The 23,369-nt window shown below is 55.2% G+C and overlaps 8 protein-coding genes across 8 annotated transcripts; 4 read left to right on the forward strand and 4 right to left on the reverse strand.

The window, feature by feature from the left end:
• Positions 1-1,712: 1,712 nt before the first annotated feature.
• TRIREDRAFT_65883 (uncharacterized protein) lies at positions 1,713-2,988 on the forward strand (the record flags this gene model as incomplete). The annotated part of the gene is made up of 3 exons (XM_006967380.1): positions 1,713-2,044; positions 2,161-2,307; positions 2,400-2,988. 3 exons carry the CDS (start codon positions 1,713-1,715, stop codon positions 2,986-2,988), a joined length of 1,068 nt encoding a protein of 355 aa, XP_006967442.1.
• Positions 2,989-4,215: 1,227 nt separating this feature from the next.
• On the reverse strand, positions 4,216-5,229 carry TRIREDRAFT_65949 (uncharacterized protein; the record flags this gene model as incomplete). Its single annotated transcript, XM_006967484.1, has 1 exon — positions 4,216-5,229. One exon carries the CDS (start codon positions 5,227-5,229, stop codon positions 4,216-4,218), a length of 1,014 nt encoding a protein of 337 aa, XP_006967546.1.
• Positions 5,230-10,739: 5,510 nt separating this feature from the next.
• On the reverse strand, positions 10,740-11,998 carry TRIREDRAFT_65782 (uncharacterized protein; the record flags this gene model as incomplete). The annotated part of the gene is made up of 3 exons (XM_006967485.1): positions 10,740-10,945; positions 11,131-11,738; positions 11,877-11,998. The coding sequence occupies 3 exons, from the start codon at positions 11,996-11,998 to the stop codon at positions 10,740-10,742; spliced, it is 936 nt and encodes a 311-aa protein (XP_006967547.1).
• A 1,057-nt stretch (positions 11,999-13,055) lies between these two features.
• On the reverse strand, positions 13,056-13,622 carry TRIREDRAFT_109828 (uncharacterized protein; the record flags this gene model as incomplete). Its single annotated transcript, XM_006967486.1, has 1 exon — positions 13,056-13,622. The coding sequence occupies one exon, from the start codon at positions 13,620-13,622 to the stop codon at positions 13,056-13,058; it is 567 nt and encodes a 188-aa protein (XP_006967548.1).
• A 1,986-nt stretch (positions 13,623-15,608) lies between these two features.
• Positions 15,609-17,191, forward strand: TRIREDRAFT_65816 (uncharacterized protein; the record flags this gene model as incomplete). Its single annotated transcript, XM_006967381.1, has 2 exons — positions 15,609-15,849; positions 15,936-17,191. The coding sequence occupies 2 exons, from the start codon at positions 15,609-15,611 to the stop codon at positions 17,189-17,191; spliced, it is 1,497 nt and encodes a 498-aa protein (XP_006967443.1).
• Positions 17,192-19,878: 2,687 nt separating this feature from the next.
• Positions 19,879-21,019, forward strand: TRIREDRAFT_123039 (cell wall protein). Its single transcript, XM_006967382.1, has 2 exons — positions 19,879-20,099; positions 20,174-21,019. The coding sequence occupies exons 1-2, from the start codon at positions 20,022-20,024 to the stop codon at positions 20,807-20,809; spliced, it is 714 nt and encodes a 237-aa protein (XP_006967444.1). The 5' UTR covers positions 19,879-20,021; the 3' UTR covers positions 20,810-21,019.
• A 91-nt stretch (positions 21,020-21,110) lies between these two features.
• On the reverse strand, positions 21,111-22,226 carry TRIREDRAFT_65957 (uncharacterized protein; the record flags this gene model as incomplete). Its single annotated transcript, XM_006967487.1, has 2 exons — positions 21,111-21,281; positions 21,447-22,226. The coding sequence occupies 2 exons, from the start codon at positions 22,224-22,226 to the stop codon at positions 21,111-21,113; spliced, it is 951 nt and encodes a 316-aa protein (XP_006967549.1).
• Positions 22,227-22,903: 677 nt separating this feature from the next.
• TRIREDRAFT_65895 (uncharacterized protein) lies at positions 22,904-23,366 on the forward strand (the record flags this gene model as incomplete). Its single annotated transcript, XM_006967383.1, has 2 exons — positions 22,904-22,984; positions 23,094-23,366. 2 exons carry the CDS (start codon positions 22,904-22,906, stop codon positions 23,364-23,366), a joined length of 354 nt encoding a protein of 117 aa, XP_006967445.1.
• Positions 23,367-23,369: the final 3 nt, after the last annotated feature.

Genomic DNA, 23,369 nt, shown 5'->3' on the forward strand with positions numbered 1-23,369 from the left:
AAAGCAGCATGCTGTTTCGCTCCGTCTGCCCCGGGTGTTGGTCCATCGATACATGTGTAACATTTGGAATCACTTTCATCTTACCAACTGAACTTGGTAGGTTGGTCTTAGAAAAGGAGAGGAACAGCGCATGATTACGTGTATCTGGTGGAAGAGTATTTGTATAAGTTCGTCTGTTTAGTAATACCTACTACTCGTCTGAACTTGATTACCAACAACTTGCGACTAAAGGTAGGGCTTGAGGTGGGCGGACTTAGGACATAGCAGGTATGTATAGTAGAGTAGGTATCTCATGTGAGGTATAAGGCTCGAGAAGGATTCCGGGTTAAAATCTCACAGCCCAGAAGGATGGCGGGCTTATTGGCTTCTGAAGGCGTCTCATCTTTTAGCAAATCTCGCACCAGGCATAGAAGGCCAAAACATATCTATCTCTACAAAAAAGAAAAAAAAAAAAAAACTATTTACCGACGACATAAAGGCATCAAGTTGATGGGCTAAAAAAGAAAAAGCCCCCAAAAAGAAGACAAGAAGACAACCATCTACATGGTAACAGCCAAAGGCAACCTGGAAATCTTACAAGCCCATATAGAACGCTGCCGCGCTGTGAAGGTCTCAAACGGCAGTCGAACTTCAACCTTTAGAATCCTTACGTCGGCACTTTTTCCCATTTTCAGAAACGTTTGCCCGCAAGGAACCGATTCCTCTCGTCTCGTTCGGATCCTTACGCCACATAACGTAGGAAGTACATACACATTATACGCCTGTACCTGAGTTTATGCGGCCATTATGGCAGAGGCGGAGACCATTTGACATAATGTGCTTTTGCTGTCAAATACAGTACCTTCTTTTGCCCAGTACCACATTCTCTCGCGATTGTAGCAACGGACAATGCTCCTCCTCATGGCTTGTCGCTAGCAAACGTCAGATATACAGATTCAACATAATTAGCCCCCTCCGGGATATAGCTGAGCCGAAAAGCTCACACGTGCAATAACGACCAAGCTCGTTTTCATTTGACAAACCGTTTTTTTCGTCCCTAGTACTATCACCTGAACTAATAGTCGGATTGCTCGCCGAGTGGCTTCAACCAGTGCTGACAGACCAACCCTCGCAAAACCCCGGATATACAGACCAGAAGGAGAAATTCCTGGAAGATACACACATACGCACACACAGCTCTCCCGCCAAAAGCCCTTCGGACTTAACGCCGCAAGCCGAACAACAGCAGCAGCAGCAGCAGCAGCAGCAGCAGCAGCAGCAGAGACTCACAGGGGGTAGCATGAAGATTAATACAAATACACATGATATGATGTGATCACCCCACAAGCAAAGCTTCACACCTGTAATAGTAGTACTCGTACATGCGAGTTCCATATTTTTATCGCATCTCGGAGATCCGTTTCCCGCCCAAAGCTGCCCGTTCCTCTTGTCATCTCACTCCCCGTCTCACCCTCCTCACGCCCCGAGCGATAAACTTCACTAGGTCTTATACGTAACGCGATTTCAAAGAAACCTCCTGTAAATCTATATCCCTCCAGCCTCCCTCCACCAGGAGTAATAAGAATAAGAGATAGCAAATAAAAACGCCAGAGCGACGACTCCCCCCTCCATAGTTCCCCCCTTAACCTCCTCCTTCTTCTTCTTCCTCCTCCTCCTCCTCCATCATCATCACCAATCCTCATCGCCACAGTCCTCCCACCCCGAAAGACAAGATGGCCATCACAGAAAAAGACAAGCTCCTCATCCTCTTCCCCTCCCCTCTCCCCCCAAGCTTCCTCGACACCCTCGCCAAGCGCTTCCCCCAGCTCCGCGTCCACTTCGAAATCGTCTCCATCGGCGACCCGCGCATCGCACCAGGGGAGACGCTCCCCGACGAGGTCTGGGACGGCGTCACACTGGCCTCGCTCTTCCGGCCGCCTCGCGCCGAGAGGCTCAAGAACGTCCGGTTCGTCCAGCTGGGGTCCGCAGGCTGGGATTCGTGGCTCGAGCACGAGACGTTCTTGAACAAGGATGTGGCCTTTTGCTGCACCAGCGGAGTTCACCCGTGGGTTTTCATCTTCCTCCCTTCCATGTCCTGTTCTTGTGTCTTTTGGCCTGAGCTTGGTTTGTTTGTTAGTGTACAAGATGCAGGGCTGACATCGTGATATCGTCAACGGTTAGACCTCAGATTGCCGAGTGGGCAATTGGTGCCTGGCTCACCCACTCTCACTACTTCACAACCTTCATAAAGCAAGCCGAACGCGAGGAATGGATAAAGGGCAGCAGGGGCCTCGACAGCACCGTCACCGACTCCGTGGGTCTCCGCATGTAAGTCCCTGTCGAAACCCAGCAACAACAACAACAAAAATGCATCCCTTTCTTGATTGAAGACTAACGCAAGCCAAAACAAAAAAAATCAGGGGCATCATGGGTTACGGCTCAATCGGCCGGCAAGTCGCCCGCCTCGCCAACGCCCTCGGCATGGAGATATACGTCCAGACCGCCAACGCGAGACCGACCCCGGAGTCCAAGAAGCTCCACGAGTACACCGTCCCCGGCACCGGCGACCCGGACGGCCTTTTCCCGGCAAAGTGGTTCTCCGGCTCCGGCCCGGAAGCCGTCAACGAGTTCCTCAACCAGGACCTCGACCTCGTCGTCCTCAGCCTGCCCATGAACTCCCAGACCAGACGCTGCATTGGCGCCGAGCAGTTCAAGATCCTCGGCAAGAAGAAGCCCTTCCTCATCAATGTCGCGCGGGGCCCCATCGTCGACACCCCGGCCCTGATCGAGGCCCTTGAACAGGGTCTCCTGCGTGGGGCCGCTCTCGATGTCACGGATCCGGAGCCCTTGCCCCAGGGACATCCGCTGTGGAAGGCTCCCAACGTCTTCATCACCCCACACATCAGCTGGCAGTCTACCAAGCTGACCCAGAGAATAGCAGACGTGATGCTCCAGAACCTTGAGAGATTGGACAAGGGGGAGCCTCTGCTCAACACCATCAAGAGGTAAAATGTGGTGTGTCAAGGGCAGGCTGGCAAGAAGTAGTAGGAGACACTGCAACCGATATCCAACCCTGTGTTATTACTTTGTGTTCCATGCATAGAGAGAAGTAGATATACCAATTTGACCTAGCTTTCCTTTTTTGCAACCACCACGTTCCTACAATCCAGTCTGAGCAGCCTCAGCAGCTCGAATACCATGTAACAAACGAAACAATCCTCCATGAAGCAGTTCCCTTGTCGAATAATCATCTCATTAAACTCGTACATTGCGTCCCTGCGAAGGGCTTATTAGTCTGCCAATTTCTTCCACGTCTGACCTTTGCCTGCCCAATGACTCCAATGATGCCGCAAAACGGATGGTAGTAACTCCTTTCCACCAAAAAAGCAATCTCGTTCCCACCCCTGAATCCAAACAAGTGAAGAAGATCCCGTACAGAAAGGACTACACCAAACCAAGTAGAATAGACAGTAGGAGAAGATGCAAAGAAATCAAAATACCTCAACACTGCCATTCTCGGAAGCCCATCATTTATCTTTGCCCGTTCGTCCCTCAGCTGATAGATTGCCAGAATAGGACCCGGGGAACGTTGACTCGCTGGTGCAGAATCGTGTCGATCAATCATCAAGCATAGACGACGTATAACCTGTCGCCGTGGTAACCTTTTGAGCTGTGTTGACCAGCAGCTGAGTCCCTCCTTTCATCACGTCTCCCGGCCCAGTAGTACCGGACCGAGTTGATCAGACAATCGTAGTCAAGGGTCGTACGATGGTGCCCTCGGTAGACAGTTGACCCGGCCTCGTGTCGTACGGTGTAGCTGAGTAATAGACTGAATTTGATGATCATCTTTTGGCAGTCCGTGTAACGCTGTAATGAACGACTGGCTGAGATCGTGTGCGATTCTGTCCGTACTTCCAACGATGCACCACCTGCGTGTACACAACCAAATGATGCCTTTTCTCTTGAGCCAGACTTCACAAGAGAGAAATGTCCATGTTATCCAGATAAAGTCGTAAGGGCTTCTACCGACTATGAGCCGTCAGAGCGCGGCCGCCTTAGATGTCCCCTAAGTAAGAGGTGAAAATATGTCGAGTTGAGCGTGCAATTTGCCCCAAGTAAGAGCAGTTGTTTTTTCGGGCTATGTTGCGCAAAGCCGTGAAACCGTGTTGAGCTGCTGCCAGGTGAATTCGTGTAGGTTGCCAGAAAGAATGGTTGAGAGAAGGATATCATCCCCTTCTATCTTGTCCCAAACACCATCTGTCGTGTAGGCATCTCCGGTACTTTTCGTCGTGCCGAGGTGACTACCTCGTCATCGGGGCCCTCCCACCGCAGCGAAAAGGTCAGTATCCTCTCCACAATGATCCATCTCATTCTGTTTTCTGAAGTGTCCTTCTCTGTGGCCTGGGCCAGCTTAGTGGACCACGGCAGGATGCGCTGCCAGCCTTCGGAGCCTTCCATGGAACGATACTTGCCGTCCATGAAAATGACTTTGGAAACCATCTTGGACCGTCCATGGTTGAGCGCCTGACAATCCTCCTTGCCACATCGCCCTTGCCGCAGGACGGCCTTGGTTTCCGGCTCGTCCAGGTCCAAGGGCGCAATCTCGACAATGTTCTCATCGATCCAGTACCGGAACTGCCGGGCAGTCTTTCGCAGACGCACGTCGTAGGGCAGGTTCTGGTCCACGCCGACCATCCAGGACCTGTCCACCTCGCCAATCTTGACAATCCACAGGTCTTTCAAGTTTGGGAACCAAAACTTGTCAAACTCGACTTTGCCTGGGCGCTCCTGGGGGTACATCCTCTCCAGGTAAGCGGAGTAGTGGTTCGGCCCCTCGATGCGTCCATCGTCAGGGAAGCAGTCCCAAAAGGCAAGCCTCTCGACTAGCGGGGCCAGCTCCTCTAGGGGGGTGTTGGAGCTCTGGTCAGCGATGTTGGGATCACAGACCAGTATGTCTCTGGCGAAGTGAATGTGAGAACCCCGGCCAACCGGCTCGTAGCCCTCTCTAGTCTCGATGCGAGCCTCCGCGTTTAGGCGAGTAACAACAGGGATGGGATACGACTTTGGCTTATGGACAAGATCGTCCAGAATGACGATGCGCGGCTCCACCGAGCAGGACCATATCTTGAGGCGAAGCTCAGCGGGCAGTCGAGAGAAGCCCGCGCCGGCGGACGAGACGTCGTCGTCGAAACTGGACTGGTCATCAGCCTCGCCGTCGGCGGCGCTGGGGAGCGAACGAGCCGGTATCATTGCGAACCAGGTATCACGGCAAGTGAGACGATGCCGTACGTATTGAGAGTAGTATATGAATGGCTGGCTATGTGGGATGTGGGTATGGATATGGATGTGTATGTATATGCGTGCGCGTGCGCGTCAGGTATGTATATGTAGGTAATAGCGAGGAGGCAGGTATGGGCGTGTGCGGTTGAGCGTGTGGTGAGCGTAATGATGTGTGACGGCTGAGGGTCTGGATGAGCGTATGATGAGGGCTGTGGCGCGTGTGAGTGAGGAGCGGGAGGTGTGCAGAGAAGGTATGCTGGATATCGGATCACGACTCCAAGCCTCGTCCTCGGATCGCAAGGAGACACTATCACCAAAAGGACTCGAATCACGCGGAGGGCAAAGAAGCTAAGTGAACAGCCGCAGGGCCTCCCCGTCCCTTTAAGAATGTAAGGGGTGCGACAAGGCCGGACGTCGGGCGCAGCGTCATGTAGGTGGACGGAGCACACGTTGTTGGGGAGACGCCATTTGCGGCGTGGCAGGTACAAGCAACGGGGGGAGGGTCTTGATAGGTAGGATGGGGATGGATTGGATGGATGGATGGCATGGCATGAATGGGATGGACTGACGGATGTGCGCGTGAGAGACACAGACAAGAGGCCAAGGATGTGCGCAGACGGTGGTCATACCGGGCAAGCAAGGTACAAGGCAAGGCAATGCGCATGCCACCGCTCCATTCTTGGAGCTGCTGCTGCGACGACAGCTCCGGCCGGATGCAATGCACGAAGTCCCTTGTCGGCCAGTCTTGCTGCTCGTCCATGTACATAGCGGCAGCAGCAGCAGGAACAGCCGCAAAGAGCTCAAAGGCAACGGGGTGCGTCGCATCGGCGCATACGAGGCCTTGTCCGTGGATGGATGCACGAGTCGTACCTGTACATGGCCTGCTCCGTAACGGTTGTGCGCTCGTGGCTGTTATGCATGCGGCATGTACAGGCCGTATTACATCCAATGCGCTGGGAGGAGTAGCACTACCTGACCACTACCACCGCCAGACAAGGTTGCGGATAGGTGCGAGCATGAGGCTAGGGATCCCGGGGGCGTGGGATTGGCGAAAACGGGGCCAGGAGAACCGAAAGCAGATCCATTTCTCGTCTTTGTCGGGTCCGTACCTGGCTATTGGATCCGGCTCGGGTGGGTATGGCGCTGGCTGGAGCTGGCCGTCGTCGTGCTAGGCGACTGCGTGTGGCATCGTCCTTGTTTGCCCTTGCAACCACCGTCGAGTTTCTGTTACCAACGCCGAGCACTGCCGTCATGGCAAAGCGAGTGGCGGCGGCGCCATTGGCCAGAGCCTGATGCGGACATGAGCTGAGGTTTGTTCGAGCTGGCCACTCCGCCCCGGGCCTCCCCTCCTGCTGAGCTGCTTCGGTCACAGCTGAACGACATCTGACCAATGGCTCCAGAGCGTTTCAGGCAAAGACAAAGGACGAGTCGAGCCCGCATGTACAGTGCAGGTAGCGTACTATCATTATGACTCGAGAGCGTAGATGCGGAGCTCCCCGGCTCGGCGAGGATGGAGGACGACGGCCAGAGAGGCTAGCTGGGGACGATATTCGAGCAAGGCGACGCAGGGCGCAGAAGCGAGACAAGGCGAGGCAAGGCCAGGCAGGGCGAGACGAGAGGCGAGTCCGTTTCGAGCGCGCGATGACGGAGCTGCATGACTATTGAACGTCAGGTCGTACAAACCGGTGCAAGACGTGGGATTTTGCATCATGGCCGCGGGCCGCCGCCTGTCTGGGGCACACACACGCACGGGTAAGGGCACAGCTTACGGGTGTCACTTTCGAGTGCGTGAGGTTGTGCATGACTCTTCGCTTCATTCTTGCGTAACTGCGCAGCTACCTGCTACTAGTAGTAGTACTACTACGAGTACTATCGGAGCTATAGCTACGGGTGTCGTAATACGGTTACTGGCAGGTCAGGTACGGAGCACCGTCGCAGCCAAGCATGGACAGGGCCGTCATGTTTGGTGTGGGCGGGAGCAGACGGGAGGCAAGGGAGGGGAAGGGACAGGCACGGTACGAGGCGGGCTGTACCGCACCGCGCATCACGCTGAACAGTCCACTGTCGCGCCGTGTTACTCTGATGTACTCAATACGAGACAAGGCGTGTAGGTACTCCGTCGTAAGATATTACTGGTCTTTGTCGAGGTAAGTTCTGGTTGATAAGCGGGCAGTGGAGGTTGCCTGATGGAGCTTCAGCTGACATCACGACATTGGCTGCGCCTGCCTCCCTGGAGAGTCCATTGTTCTAGACGTGCTCCGATTGTGTAGGTATAACTCGTACCAGGTATCCAGGTACAAGCCAAACGTGTTCTCAGGCTCGATAGACTCGGGTAGCGATAGGTTCTCTGTACCTGCGGCATCACCATGTGGACAAAATTACTCGTTGGAACTCGCAACTGCCCTGGCCGGCTGACTTTGGCGGCGGAGAGCGCCACTGCAGGGAGGTCCAGTCCAGTCCGTCCAGTCCTGCCCTTTCCTTTCTCTGAGAGCACTGGGAAAAGGGAAACAGGGCCTGAGAGGAAGGGGCGGGGAGCGGCAGGATTGGCCAGAACCGAGGCACCGAAAGGCAGCCACGGCCCGGCAAGCCCCACCCCTGCCACCATCCATCCATTTCCAGGTGCAGGTGCGGCCATGGATTGCGGCTCAGGGATGCTGCCATTGGCCCTCACCGACGGTCTGTGACGGCGGCAGCTTGCAGGGCTCCTGCTCTCCCTAGGCGCTGATCACTCGCCCGCCAGGCAGGCCAAGCAGGCGGGTGCCGCTAGAGCCTTCCAGGCCAACTTCGACCGAGGGCCGCACTCGGACCACTGCTCCAAGGCCGCCGCTTCAGTGGGTGAACGCCTAAATTGTGGCTGGCTGCGGGCGGCGCTGCTGCGCTATGCTGGAGCATCTCCGCCGGTCGCGATGGCTTCGGCCGCCCAACTGCCAATGACAGGCGGCCGTAATATATGAGCCCTTCAGCTTGCCGGCGTCAGCCAACACGAGAACGGCGGCCGACGAGGGATGCGCGATGCAGTCGAGCATGGAGGAGGACAAGACGGGATGCCGCACCAGCACCAGCACGAGCATCAGCATCAGCACGAGCATCAGCACGAGCAACAGCGACGGTCCAGTACTCATTTGTACGATACGGAGTCATAATCAGAATAATGATGCTAATGTCGGCTTTTGCGCAGCGTTGCGGCCACGCCCGTACTCGTACTCCGTATGTCTAGCCCTCGAATGCTCAAAAAGTTGCCGTTTGCCTCTTTCTCCTTCTTTCCCTTTCCCTTTCTCTCCTCTCTCGTCCCATCAAATCCGGTCTCATATGCGTTGCTACCGTGTCCTGTCATGTTCTGTCTCATCCCCTTCGCCTCTCGCCTTTGTCTCTCGCCGACTCCGTCTCCCTACATATTACTGCCTTGTCTATCTTCCTCACTGACTGGCGAGGACAATGACAATACACACTCTGCCTTTGAACGTTGCATCTGACCTCATTCGCCGCCCGCGACTCCATACCTTACGGCATGTCGGAGCACTGGCTGTACTTGTACATCCCCGCGAGCACCGTTGTCGCGGTCCTACCCTACCAAGCTGTGCTCCGTGCTCGTACTTGTACATGCTCCGATGCTGCTTACCTTGCCTTATGTAGGTACCATCTCTGAGGCGTGCAGCCTGCGTCTGCCGTACCTCATCCTCTGCATCTGCTGCGCGCGTGGGCCTCGACCAAACGCACCAAGGGTTGCTGTACGAAGAAGGCTGCGAAAAAGGCAAAACGGAACATGGCCTCTTTATCCGCGGGCGTTACGAATCAAGTATCCATAACGACGGCATCAGACCAGCGCGAGCCTGAACTGGCTATCCAACAATGAAGCAGTTCAATCAGTTCACGTTCGCTGCCCTGCAGGTTTCTGAGATGCCATGCCGTCTAGGCAGTGTCCTTACGGCTTGTCTGGCTTGTTTGGGGGCCGCGGAGGAGCCCGCCAAGTGCCTCGTCACATTGTCACCCGCAGCGCTCTGCCCTGTCTCGTGTGTTTGTGTCTGCTTTTCCATCCACTACATGTCTGGATGTCTACATAAGGCAGGATAGCAATATGTGCTGCCGACGGGACCTCCGGGTGTGGCGTCACGAACGCCAATGGCGGCAGCGGCTGGCCCCCTATCCTGCCTGCCCTTGGTCTGGTTCGGAGGGCTTCGCCGACCCCAAGAGCTCGGCTGGATGGAGTGGGCAGGTGGCCGAGTGTCCTCGTGAATAAGAGCGGCTGAGGCGGAGGGAGCTGCAAGTTGGTGGCCAGCCGAAACTCTGACAAGCCGACGCTAAACAATCGACCAATCTGCATGCTCCGGCTCCTCCTTTCGCCTTTGTCTCCTTCGTCTGGATCAGCGCTGGAGCCAATGTCGTTGCCCGACACTCTGGCGAGACCACACGTCGTCATGGTCCAGCGTTGTTTGCTTGCTACGGGGATGACCAACGACCTGCCTGGCCCATCTCTTCTCCTCGGGTAGCGTTGCTCCGTACAAGTACGGAGTACCTCTACCTACGCGACCTGCGACCGCTGCAGCATTACCTTGCCTACCAGGAGCACATACGGGCCGACGACTGCAACCCAAGGCCGGGAGCGGCGCTTTACCACCTGAGGTTGCCTGCTAGCTTCGTCCCTTGACGCTGACAGAGAGTGCACAAGCATTATGAATATCACCACTACTCGTAATGACCAGCACAAGCACAACTCCCGCCTCGGAACGGCTGCAATAGCTGGTGCTCCTTACCCAGTTTATTGTCAGCAAAGTGTGGAGAGAAGCACAGAAGAAGAGGGCAGGGCCAAGAGGAGCGATTCGACTTGACGACTGTCCTCCAGAGGGACTCTTGCTCCCCGTTACGTTTGCAGCTTGCTCTTGGGACAGGGAGAAAAAACCAGGCTCGCCCCCTTTTTATGATTCTTCTCCTCAAGGAATGACCGAACTTTTTGCTCAGCTGCATGGCGGCCATTGATCAATCACTGCGAGCTGCGACTTTGTTATCGTCAACGCTCGTAACTGATTGGCCGGCTCCCTCCCTACCTGGAGCACCACTAAACGGACGGAGCACCGCGTACAACTTCGCAATGAGTGGCCGGTTCTTGCATGTGATACCAGCTTCAAAGGGGACATGCACCACGAGCAGCTCGCACTAAGGATGTCGGAGATGGTTGCGAAGCATACGCCGCAGTACCGGTAGGTACTTGTGCGAGTGCGAGCACTGTGCTATTGTTCAGGCCAAAATGCTACCATTCATCTACCTGCCCCTGGACCATCATTTTTTTGCTCGTTACTACATGACGACCTAGCTGATCACAGCGGGGCGTGCAGCGACCCAAAAGCAGAGAAAGACCAATGAGGAAAATAACTGGCGTCGCGTTGTCGTGGAGAGACGCGACTTGCATGCTCACTAAAGCACATACGAGGACAGGCGTCGATGCTAGCAGCACCAGAGTCGTGTGCCTTGGGCGTTTGGGGCGCTCAAAGCCGGCTGCCGCGATTCGAGCCGCTGCCGCTGCTGCTGCTGCTGCCAAGAAAATCATTGACCAGCCTCGAGAACTCGTCGGCGTACTGGAACAGAAACCCATGTCCCGAATCCGGAAACAGATGCAGTCGTGCATCCGCGAAGCTAAGCATCTTCCACATCAGGATGCTGTTGTCAGTTGGCAGTAATAAATCTTCGCAGCCTACGGAGCACATATCGAATTAGCTGCATATCGGCATCCGAATCTCTCTTGTTTTACACAGTGGTCCGACGGCTATTCGACGCATTGGCTGGGGGGGTGCCGCGAGAACCAGAAATAGGGGGTGGAAGGGTGTAGGGAGGTACACGGGTAAGGGGACGGCATGAGGGGGGCGCGAGACGGCTCACCATTGGCAATTAACACCGGCAGACGCAGCTGTTGGAACCGGTCATAACTCCCCTCGGAAGCGTGCTTCTTGTCCATGAACCTGACAAAGGCAAGCGCCTGCTTATGAGCTGGCCCCGGGGGTACCGGTTCGCATCTCTCTTCGCCAGAATCTCTTCTGCTGCCGGCGATGCGCTCCCATGCCAGCCTGCCCGCTTCTCGACTGCGTTCGGAGCTCTGCAGGAAGAAGCCATGCTCGAAAGCTTGCCGCTCCTCGTCGTCAGTCCTGGCCGCCTTGATACGTTTGAAGGCTTTGCCGTCGGGCGAGGGTTTAACGCCGTCTCCGGCGCTGGGAATCGTCCCGCAGAGCACCAACCGTCGGACCTGCTCCGGCGCGTCGAGGGCCATGAGCTGCGCAACGCAGCCGCCCATGGAATAGCCCAACACGTCCACCTTGCTGCCCTGGCCCAGGAGGTGCCTGATGACGGCGCTGTAGTGCGCTGCCCAGCCGGCAAAAGTATCGGGAACTTGGCCCTCGGATCGACCAACGCCGGCGTTGTCAATGAGCAGCACTGGACGCTGGGCCGCAAGAGGATTGACCAGTGCCGGGTCCCAGTGATCCATGGTCTGTCTGTGTCGCCGCAGCCGACCAACAGTCGGGGGTTATCAGCATTGACCACTTTCGGGCGGCTCACCCCCCCAGCCGTCGCTAAGGTTGCAAGAGGAGAAAGCGGAAGAAGTTCACGATTTATCCAGCGGGATGACTCACTTGAAGCCCGGAAACATGACGAGCGGGATGCCGTGCGACACACCGAGCTGTCGATAGGCAAAGGTAAGGCCGTCCACCTTGACGAAACGCGTTTTCGCCGTCTCGTAAGTAGCAGAAGCCATGTCTGCGGCGGGATAGAAGAGAGAGGCGTGAACTTGGTGAGTCTGTAAGCCAAAAACGTTGGCCGTGTGAAGGAGATGATTTGCAGAAACGCCTCGCAAGAAGAGCAAAAGACGACCCACGATGGCTTGGAATGAGTTGAAAGTCTGGAGTAGTAGTTGAACTCGATGTTACCCCATACTCTGCTAGTGCTGGTAATTATAACCGCTGCCGCTCCCGCACTTGGAGAGCACGTATTAGCGCCGACTGTATCCACTGCCGTTGTCCACCTTGCGCCGAGGATGTCCACCAGTTCGAGTGCTGATTCTGTGGCTTTCTCACGCTTGTGACGACGGAGCACGATTCTAGACTTACTGTTGATACTTGATGTCTGCTGGCAATTTACCTTTTCCCAACTTGGAGTGATGCTTGATGCTCTCTCGTCGAGTCTTGAGAGAACATCGAGGGCGGGCGCCTAGATATAACAACCGAAGTAACGAGACTTGGACCCGAGGTTAAAAGAAGGGTAGGGCTCTCCCGAGGTGGAACCAGAGCGGCTAATCAGCTTGGCTCCTCTGCCCTTTAGCTTCTTGGCGCTCATCATTTGTCCGGATCTGGACGTTGTTCTATCCTCTGCTACAGTCTCTGATATAAGACGGAGAGAGACGTTCTCTGTTCGTGACACGAGAAGCTCGAGCCGAAACTGCCTTGTGACGACTCATGCTCTTGCAAAGAGTAGGGGTTTGGAGCTGCATGCTCTCAAGTCGGGACTCGCTGTGCTGTCTGTTGCGTGCAAGTCATACCTTGTGCCCTGGGAGAATATATGGCATATGAGATACACCTGCCGAATTCTCCAATGGGAGAAATAATTTAAATTGCTTTCTATCTATCTGGATTGAGTTTGATTTGTTGCACCTGTGTCAATGCTTTTCTTTATTAGAACTTGTGGCCATTTTTTCTTCCAATGCTTTGGACTCAAGCTCCAGACGCTCATCATCCTGCAAAGAGCACAACCTATCGAGAAAAAAAACCCACGTTAGAATGAACATGCAAATATCACACAACCAGCAATAGTCACACTCACTCCCTCATACAAGCACAAACAAGTGCAAGCGCAAGCGAGACTCCCAGAATAAGCAGTCCAAGCCGCTGCTCCAAGACGCGCTGCCTACACTGGCGGAGCCGGCGGCAGAGTATCTGAGCTTGCTTCCCGTTCCAGACAGAGGAGGGAGTATTGATAAGGTCCTCTTGGACGTGGTATGAAGTAATTGCGTTGCCGTTGTTGTTGTTGTTGTTGTAGTCGGCATCGGGGACGGTGACGATGACGACCTTGTTGTTGTTGGAGGATGTGAATACGGGGACGGGCTTGGTTTGGTGGCTCGTTTCGAGGAGTTGGAGGGTTGTTGTGTCGAAGAAGTAGTTGTTTGCTGTTTCGTCGCTGGTGGACTTGGATACTCTGATGATGTGATGCCGTTTGGGGGTTGTTCCTGGGATTTGTTCGGATGGATGTTGGGTGGATGTGGAGGTTCCGAGGGCTGCGGAGGTGGTTGCAGGTGGGAGAGGGTTCTCCTTTGTTATTGGGGCAGAGAGGGCTTGGTGCGTCATATAGAGGATTGTCAAAAGGAGGGGAGTTACTCTGATGGCCATGGTGATGAAGTTATGAAGTCGGTGTTGTTGTGAATGGAAAGGGAGGGGGCAACTTGTGTTTGAGTGTTGATCGAAGACTCTCCTCCGGCAGGGCGGGACAATTGGTAATCGTAGGCGGAGGACTTGGTATACTGTCGTAAGTAGATGTTATCTTGCCCCCCTTAGAGAAGCTTCAAAGGTGACTTTAAAGAAACATCAGACGAAAAGCTTGCCAAGCGTTCGACAACGAGGTAGCCAGGCCAGACGCCAAGGCGAAGAAGAAGAAGAAGAAGGCAAGACACACAAGGGGGGAATTTAAAGGCAACGAGCCTGAAGCAATCTAGTCTCTTTTCCTTCCTCGTATAAGAAAGAGGGGACGCACAGGCCAGACGCTGAGGGAAACGCCGCATGCATGAAGTCCTGAGGCGCGAGCAAACCCGCTAATCATGGCGCAGCACAGAGGGTCGAGCCATGCCATTCTTTGGCGGCTACAGACGGTGAAACCAGAACAGAAATCCAGACCGGCGGTAGGAGAGGATTCGAGACGGGGTGTGGGTAGGGCTTCTAGAGGGTTTTTTTTTTTTGGTCTCATTGCCGCCGATTTGTAGATCAAGTGGTTCTAGTGTTGAGTGGAAACAAGTGTTGAGTAGAAACCTCTGACATTGTCGAACACTATGGCGAACGATTGTCTGATCAAGGAGGTTGTGAGGTGTTGTGATTTTCCAAGACAGACACGTTTTACAGTACAATATTACCATAGAGATTGGCAGCAGACTGATGATCCTGATGATCGGCACATAGTCCTGGCGTTGCTGAGGCTATATGACGTATAAGTGCCTCGAGGACGAGACAACCAAGCAAGCAAGAGGAACAAGCTTGAGCAAAGGTTCCCTTCGTGATAGTGGGTCGTATAAGAAGGGCGTCTCCTTCGGCAGGTATCCGAACGGGTTAGAGAGATGGCAGGATAAGGCATGAGAGGTGGTGGCTTGCCGACGAGGCGGAGCTTCAGCCCGTCACGATGTTTTTAAGGTGTAAGACGGCATTTTTGGTGCAAGAAATTAAATGTCCGCTTCTCTGCGGAGAGGCCGCCTATAGCAAGCCCAAAATAATATACTTACAAAATTCAAAGCAGGCGTACGTACAGTTCTCTCTTCAGGAGATGGAGAGAAACAAGAAGGGGAGCCAAGATCGAAAGCTGCTCGTCAACCGCTTACCGCACTCCCCATTGCCTAAAGGGGTAATTCGTGACCTGAGCCGCATCGCGCGTGCGATTTAAGTTTGAGATTTGCACTTTTCTTGGCACTTTTTCTTCGACCCTTTTTTTTTTTTTTTTTTTTTATTCACATGGATCTGGCATTGAGGCTGTAAAGTGCCGAGGTTTGACTGGTTTTGATTGTTGTTCCTGCACGGCATCCGCTACACGACGTTCTAGAAGCTCGAGAGTGAGGCGCTGCTCGGATCCTTCCAGAGCGTTACGTAACGGATGTTCGCGAGTTGTCGAAAGATTGGAATTGATCTCGACAATTGGAAAGGTCGTCACACAATTGCTGATCTTACCCTCCTGTCGATTGAATTCAAGGTTGGCTCCAAGCCGTTGTTGATTGGGTGTAAGTAGCAGACACTCGCTGAACAAGCGCCACTCATCCCGCCGTCCAGGTATCGGCTACCTGGTCCCCTGACGCCTCTGTTTAGCAGCCCCGCGAGTGACATTCAGCACTTTTTCTTTTTTCGACCCGCCAGATCTTTGCAATCTTATCTCCTCCAACTACTGTATGTACTACAACGAATGGTTCAGCCCCCGGATCTCAGCATCTGTCCTCCTCGCTCCAATCTTGACCTCACAGCAACACACCACATGAAACCGCCACGACTCCAGCCCGTTGCCTCTCAATCGCTCCCAATGCCGCCTTCAGCTGCCTGCTAGCAGCCGACAATCAGCGCAGCCTCCAACATACGTAGGCACTCAAGGGAAACAGAGAACACACGCCTTGACAAGCCTCTCGAACAATGCCCTCGCCGACAGACGACGAGACGCCCTTCCCGCGGCTGAGCCACGCCGCAAGCCTCAATTCGCTGGACCGCTCGCATCTGTCGCCTCACGATGCCTTCATGTACCCGCTGCGGCAGCCCTTTGACGGCGACGGGGCCGCCGATCCGCTGTCGCATCTGAGGCACCTCAAGAACGACCGCAGCAGGAGCCGGCGGCGCAAGAGGGCCTGGAGGAAGCTCATGTGGGTGAAGCAGTCGTGTAGGTGATTTATTTGGTTCAATCCCATAGACACAATCTCGGGCATTTTCCCCAAAGCGAGCGGCGAGGCTGACAGGATGGCCCAGATCCGGACAACTACACCGACCAGGCGACCTTCCTCGAGAACCTCCAGCGAAATCCCCGGCTCAAGCCCTACGACTTCTGGCCGCTGGTGGCCGATTCGACGGTGATTCTGCAGCACGTCTGCTCCGTCATCCTCTTCATCGTCTGCTTCGTGGGCATCTTCCAGGAACGGGTGTCGCCCGTCTCCCTCGTCAGCGGCAGCAGCTTCGCCACGTTTCTCGGCTGGATCCTCTGGGAGCGCTGGGTGTCGGAGGAACAAGACAAGGAGGACGACCCGGCGGCAGGCGGACCCGCTGCCTCTGCGACAAAGACGGAGAGCATACGACGGCGAGCTCGCGCAGCTAGCATTCGTCGACCCATGACCGCGCCCCGTGCCATTCCCGTCTCATCCAGCCGGTCGACATCGGAGACCAGTTCTTCTCGGCCCTCGGCGGGAAGCTCCACGGTCAACATCAAGGTCCAGATTCCAGAAAATGAACAACTGAGGGTGACGAGCCTTGCGTCTACCTCTTCCACCACCTCTCCAACCTCGCCCACATCGCCCCTGTCGCCAAGGACAGCTCCTCAGCACGGCGCAGACGGCCAGCCGATGCTGCGAAGGGCCAACTCGGACGTGATGCCCGACTTTGCCCTCCCAAGCGAGACCAACCGCCTGCACCAGCGCCTCGGGACCATCAAGTCGGCTATCCTCATCTACTGCACCCTCCTCGGGCTCAGCCCCATCCTCAAGTCGCTCACCCAGTCCACCTCGAGCGACAGCATCTGGGCCATGTCCCTCTGGCTGCTGGCCATCAACATCTTCTTCTTCGACTACTCGGGCGGCGTGGGCGCAAAGTTCCCGGCGTCGCTGTCGACCAACGCAGCGCTCATGGCGTCGACGGTGCTGGCCAGCCGCCTGCCCTCCACCAAGCAGGTCTTTTGCCTGACGCTCTTCAGCATCGAGGTGTTTGGGCTGTTCCCCGTGTTCCGGCGGTACGTGCAGCACCGCAGCTTCCGGCAGCACGTCATCCTGACGGTGCTGCTGATCCTGGGCGCGGGCTGGGGCGTCGGCGTGGTAATTGCGGAGCCCAAGCCCGGGTGCTGGCCGTGGAAGCGCGGCATCGGGGGCATGGCCGTGGCCGTCATGATTGCGGCCATTGCCACGGGCGGGTGCAGCTGGTGGCTCATTGGGCTGCAGCGGTACAAGAATGAGATTCGGGGGCCGTGGGATCCGGCGAGGCCCATTATCATGAGTCGGCCGCGCTGGGATGACCGGTGATTTGGCATGATTTAGGAGTGTTTGTATGGGATTGATGGATGTATGGCATTGCAGAGCGCGTTATAGACATGATTCATAGAGAGGCCGAGGCCTTGTTTTGGACGATTTATTGCTGAAGTCCTGATAAAAGACTACTTTTGATCAGTTGGACGACTCTAATGCGCTCGACCTTTTCGCCGGTGAGAATGTGAATGGTACGGAAAGCCGTCAACTCAACGCTGGCTCCAGAGACGTGACATTTGCCTTGTACCGTAATGTACCTAAGGCAGCAATACAATCGACGGCAGCTTTGTTTGCGAGAGCTTGCATCCGCTCCTGTTACATCAAGTACCCAAGTCAACCCGCTCTCTAGCAAGAAAAGAAAAAGAAAACGAATATCTTGAGGTGTCTAGAATTGTTCTCATCTCTATGGAGGTGGATAAAGGACAGATGCGAGAGATGTCAGGCATATTCCGGAGTCCATGTGACAAAGAAAAAGCCCCGAGACAAGCAGGCATTTCAGCCGTTGGCTTTGTGCTTACCTCCAGCTCATGATTGAGAATACTTTTAATAAGAGTAGGTAGGAGACGAAAGTGTCTCTCTGCTTTTGATTGACTGGAAGTCGACTTCCGCTTTAGTAATGACTGCATTAGCGATTGAAAAGTTGCCGTCGATCCTCGTTGATCGGCGCTGTCAGGACAAATGTATGTAGGTACTACCTTATATATAGGTAAGGTACGTACTCTGTCAAAGCGGTTTGCAGAGAAACGGAGAACAGAGTAAACATGCGCTTACATAAAAACCAACGATGCGCACACAAATGCGACGTCTACCACCAAACACCATACCTAAACGGTGCTCGTAGTTGATCTGATGTGTGTCTATATTCTTTTGCACTCCGCACCTTGTATTTTCTCGCAAAGCACTTGCTTGTACATAGATATACTATCATATGTCTCTCTTCAAATGACATTGAGCAGAGACATTGATGAATGTATGAGCCGATCCAATCTCAAGCCGCGTCAAATGACTACAAAACCGACAACTATCAACAACACCAACGCAATACCCATGCCACATCCTGCCGCTCTTCGCCTCTATCCTCCTCCTCCTCCTCCTCCCCCACCATCTTCCACCGGATGCCAATGCCGTACCACCTTACATACGATACTAGTACATAAGGTAGCTACTGCTAGCAGCACCAGCAACAGCAGCACATCCAGGCCGATGCAAGATCCTGAAACCTCGTGCGACACGGGCGCTGCACCATTTGCTCACCCGAGACAGGACGAGATCCGCCGTCTCCAGCGAGAAAGAGACGGAAGCAAGCAAACAGCCAAACTCGTCTCCACATTAACTGTCAAGCCATCCATCCTCTCTCAAGGCTACTACTAGTACTAGGTGATACCGCCGTAACTGAGACACGGCATAACCCGAAATGACGGCAAAAGCACATCACGGCCAGTCTCGCACCTCTAAGAGAGAAAAAGAGATAGAGAAACAGAAACTTGTCATATGTCTCTCTCTCTCTCTCTTCACCCTCACATCACCAGCACCAACAAACCCCGATAATAACCTGGTAACATCCGCGTAAAAAGACTCAAAACAGAGGCAAACCTCCCCCGGTCCTAGCGCACCAACCACACACACACACAGCCCGACTCTGCCCCTGCGCCACCAGCCACCTATCCATCCACCCATGCAAAACGACGCCAAAAAAAAAGAGATCAACTGACACCCCCAAGCAGCGAATCAAACGAGCTCTTCACTCAAAAATCACCAACTTTTGCCCCTGTCTTCTCGTAAGACTCGGTACCTTGCAGCGTGGCGCTCCGTTGGGATCTGCCCCTCGTGGAGACAAGACGACTCCCCCCCGCAAAGGAGTCGAGCAAAAAAAAAAAAAGCAAACAATGGATCCAATCAGCGACGGCCAATCCGTTTCAACTTCGAGGTGTATTGTCATTTCTTTCCCTCTTCTGTATCTCATCACTGTCCATCGGGAGAGTACTGGTACAGTGCAGTGCAGTGCAGTGCAGTTTGTCCGCTCGTTGGGTTAGGGTTGCGGTGGCAAGCCCATTGTTTCAAGTGTCTTTTGAGATGCTACAGTACATGTAGGTACCTCGGTGGACTGACGGCCAAGTGCAACTGAAGCCAGTGCACCTCGTATACTAGTATGTTGTAGTAACAATGGCGGCTATATAGCGAATACGGCCGAGTTCCCCCCCATTGCTCGTAAGAGGAAGTCGAGGGCCCTGCATCCCGCTAGTAGACGGAATGGAACCGGAACCGTCAAAATCCAGCAGCCTGCAGCAGCGGCAGCATCTGGGGGAGCTGCCAGCTTCAGCGCTATTATCCATGCCAATCCATCCACCACTAGTCCACTATTCATCCACTGACCACTGACCACTGACCACTCAGCCGTCCAAGTCGCTCGCTTCTCGCTTCGTCTCGCCAATTGTACCCGACTTCAATCACCCCCCGGTCAAGGCAAGTCCCCCCCAGGGTCTTTTTCTTTCCTCTCCCCCCTTGTCAGTACTTGTATGTATGTACATGCTACTGGTGGACTGACTGACCTCTGCCTGCCCGATTGGAAATGTTAGTGCTGCAAAGGTACATCTCATAATACAAAAAGAGTCCTTTGCTCCCGCCGGCCTCGCTACACCTCTTCTCTTCTCTCTCTCTTTTCACTTGCGTCTCATAGCCCTTGTCACGTTTGTGTTTGACTGCCTTCGTTTCTTTTTCGTTTGTGTCTTTGCCTCCTCTTGAGCTCGCCATTCGCTCTCGCATCGTCTTCGCTTGCTCTCGTTCAACGACAACAACAGCAGCATATACCACACCGAAAACCCTCACAATGAAGGCCTCCGTCCTCTCTCTCCTCCTCGCCGGCCTGGTCGCCGCCCAGGACTTTACCGGCCAGCCCGAATGCGCTGTAAGTCGAGTCTCCTTGCAACTTCAACTTCGTCGACTTCCCCCTCCCGCAAGACACTGACAAGCAACACATAGATCCCCTGTCTCAAGGACGCCATCCCCAAGGCCGGCTGCGCCCTCACAGACACCGCCTGCGCCTGCAAGCCCGACGTCCAGGCTAAGCTCCTCGGCCTCGTCGGACCCTGCCTCCTCAGCAAGTGCAGCCCCAGCGACCTCGCAAAGGCTCAGGCCGCCGCTGCCGACGCCTGCAAGAAGAACGCCGGCGGCTCGACCGAGACGTCTTCTGCCGCCACGGCTACGGCCACGGCCACGGCTACGGAGCCTGCATCCGAGACCACCACGTCTGCCGCCGAGACCACCACCGAGGCTGCCACCACCACTGACGCCGGCACCACCACCACCGAGGCCACCACTGCTCCGGCCTCGACCACTGCTGCCTCGACCACTGCTGCTGGGACCACTGCCGCCGAGACTTCCACCAGTGTCTCGACCGGCCCGACCATTCAGCCCTCGGCTCCCTCTGGCGTCTCCAACAGCACCGTCTCCGGCACTCGCTCCGTCATCACTCGCACCTCTACCGCCTTTGTCGGCGGCGACGGCGGCTCCAAGACGTCTGGCATCCCTGCGTCCACCACGCTTGCCGGCAGCGATGCTACCGCCCCCGTGGCTGGTGTCATCGGCGCCGTCCTGGCTGCTCTGGTGGCCCTGTAAATGCAATCCAGCGCTTTTGAACTCATTCTTGACAAGTTTGTCAAGGCGTTGGGCTAGCATGTATTCATGAACTGACGAGTATATAATATGAAGAGGCGTGGACTTTCAAAACGGAAACTTTCTTTCTTCCCCCCTTTTTTTTTTCTTTTTGCAGGCCACGATTGACTGGATCCGGTCAGGGAGTTCAATGTTTTCTTGAATTCTCTTTGTAATGCAGATATGGACTCAACGGCTTGTTTATACCACCCCGCGATAATTGAATCTTGCTGTATCAAGGCACTCTGGCCGCGCCCTTGAGTGACTATGTGAGCTCTGTTGTCCTCGGCAGGTCAATGTCCACCACCCAGGGCATTTGTGCTGGGCGATACCGGACACTCATGATCGAAGCATTGACAAAGAGCGTCTGCTCGCCTCGCTTCACCATGTCCTGCCCTTCCGTCACATCGAGGTAGCAGCCTCGGTCTTTGCTCATCTCGACGAGGTTTTGCGTCTCCCTGCCAGCCACTGCAGAGTTTGTGGGAATGCTCACAGGGGGCGGCGCAAGAGTGTAGATGGAACGCGAGTTTTCCCAGTCAAGGACGGTGGCCGGCGAGATGGCTGACCGCGACCCGTCGGTGGTTTGATTCACATGACCAACTCCGTCAGCTTCACCCGGCACACCGACATTGGGCTTCCACCGCATCAGCTGAGCGCCCCAGGCTTCGTGAATGTGGCCAAAGCAATGGATCCTAGGCTTCGCGCGGTAGACGGACCGAAAGAGGTCGCCGCAGCCGGCGTTGTCATTCCTCCACGTCTGATCGAGAACGCCGAGGGGCGGACCGTGCGTCATGGCGACGTCGACGCCTTCCGGGATGTCGAAGCTGTGCGTGCCCATGCCCTCGTATTGGAAAGCCCACGTGCCATACCGGGGCGTCCAGGGGCTGGCAAAGATGCGCAGCGTCGAGCCGTTGGGCAGGTTGAAGGCGTATGTCCCCTCGGTGAGATAGCGGACGCCGTCCTGTTCGGCGTCCTTGGCAATCTGCAGTGCAGTTCTGTGAGCGGCCTGGAGGTCGTTGTAGGGGTCGTAGTAGGTCCTTTCGTCGAGCCGCTCGTCGAGGGCCAAGTCGTGGTTGCCGGCGATGGCGAGCTTGAGCGGTGCCTTTAGGGCGCGCAGCATGGAGAATGTCCTCTGGAGCTCCTCTGGGCGTCCGCGCTTGGTGAGGTCGCCGCAGTGGAGGACGACGTCTGCTTCGGGGAGGGGGCAGCGGAAGCCCGAGGGGGAGTGGGCGAGGGCTTTTGGGTTTGAGAGGGCGTCTTGGGGGGTTGTGGCGGGGTCTTCTGTGGAGGGGAGGGAGGAGTGTGTGTCTGAGATGATGAGGAGGCGGGTTTTGATGGTGGATGAGGAGGATGGGGTTGGGGTTAGGGGTGGGATGGGCATGGTGGGAGGGCAGATGCTGTCTAGGATCGTGGATGGCGATGGTGATGGTGAAGGTGATGGTGAAGGTGATGGTGATGGGTGTTCAAAGCAATGAGATTGATAGAGACACTGGAACCGTTCGAACAGAAGATGATGGTTTGATGGTATATTGAGGCCTGCTGCCTGGTGTATGAGTGTGCCTAGACGCGGATGCTTCTGAGAGGAGGCTCGTGTGACCCAGGGCCAGCTGGGCAGCATTAGACGACTGGGGATGAATTGCGTCGATAAGACTCAATTGCAATCGGTTTGCTTGCTTGTCGGGTGAGACGCAAGATCCTGGCAATTGAAGGCTGTTTGAAAGCTGGATACCAAAAAGTGCTGTTGTGGTGAGTGAGTTGTTGGAAGAGTCGAGGTCAGTGACAGCGGCTGTTGATGCGTCAGTGTGGGGGAGGAGGTGGTGGAATTGGTGGAGCCTGAGCCCGGGCTGGCTGGCTGGGGGTGTACATTGACCTTTGTACTTCTCTGCGTCGTCTGCCAGGGTTTACTTCCATCTTCAACCTCTTGCTTGCACTTCGTCGCGATCCAACCCTTGAACTCGACCACCAGCCAGCGTGTATCAGCACATTGCGATTAGCCTCAATCGTCTCTGCCCTTGTCCTCGCATCGAAATGGCCTCGGAAGCGCCCCAGGACGTCTCCATGACCTCCACGCCTGCCGTGCCCGCCGCAGACGAAGAGCCCAAGTACGGCGGCTACTCGCGCTTCGAGATCGAGCTCGAGGTAAAACTTTCCCCATCCCCACGAGTTCTCTAACGTTCCACGCCTCCTTCCGAAAACCCCTCTCAACTGCTTTTTCTAAAATCTAAAAACAACCTCGTCTTCTCTACAGTTTGTCCAATCGCTCGCCAACCCGTACTACCTCAACCACCTCGCCTCCCAGAAGCTCCTCTCCCAGCCCGCCTTCGTCGCCTACCTCGACTACCTGCAGTACTGGTCCAAGCCGCCGTACCTCAAGTACCTGACGTACCCGGGGCCGACGCTGCGGCACCTGGAGCTGCTGCAGCGCGAGCGGTTCCGGCAGGACATTATGAGCCCGGATCTGGTGCAGCGGCTGGTGGAGGAGGAGATGAAGGCGTCGGTGCAGTGGCATCGCGAGCCTTGACTT

This window comes from Trichoderma reesei (genome assembly GCF_000167675.1).
Source record: "Trichoderma reesei QM6a unplaced genomic scaffold TRIREscaffold_17, whole genome shotgun sequence".
Taxonomy (NCBI): Eukaryota; Fungi; Ascomycota; class Sordariomycetes; order Hypocreales; family Hypocreaceae; genus Trichoderma; species Trichoderma reesei.

Excerpts from the sequence above, each read along its gene's own strand:
- TRIREDRAFT_123039 (XM_006967382.1), top strand. The coding sequence starts at position 20,022 with ATGAAGGCCTCCGTCCTCTCTCTCCTCCTCGCCGGCCTGGTCGCCGCC. Across the intron at positions 20,100-20,173 it reads CCGGCCAGCCCGAATGCGCT|ATCCCCTGTCTCAAGGACGC; the intron begins GTAAGTCGAGTC and ends AGCAACACATAG.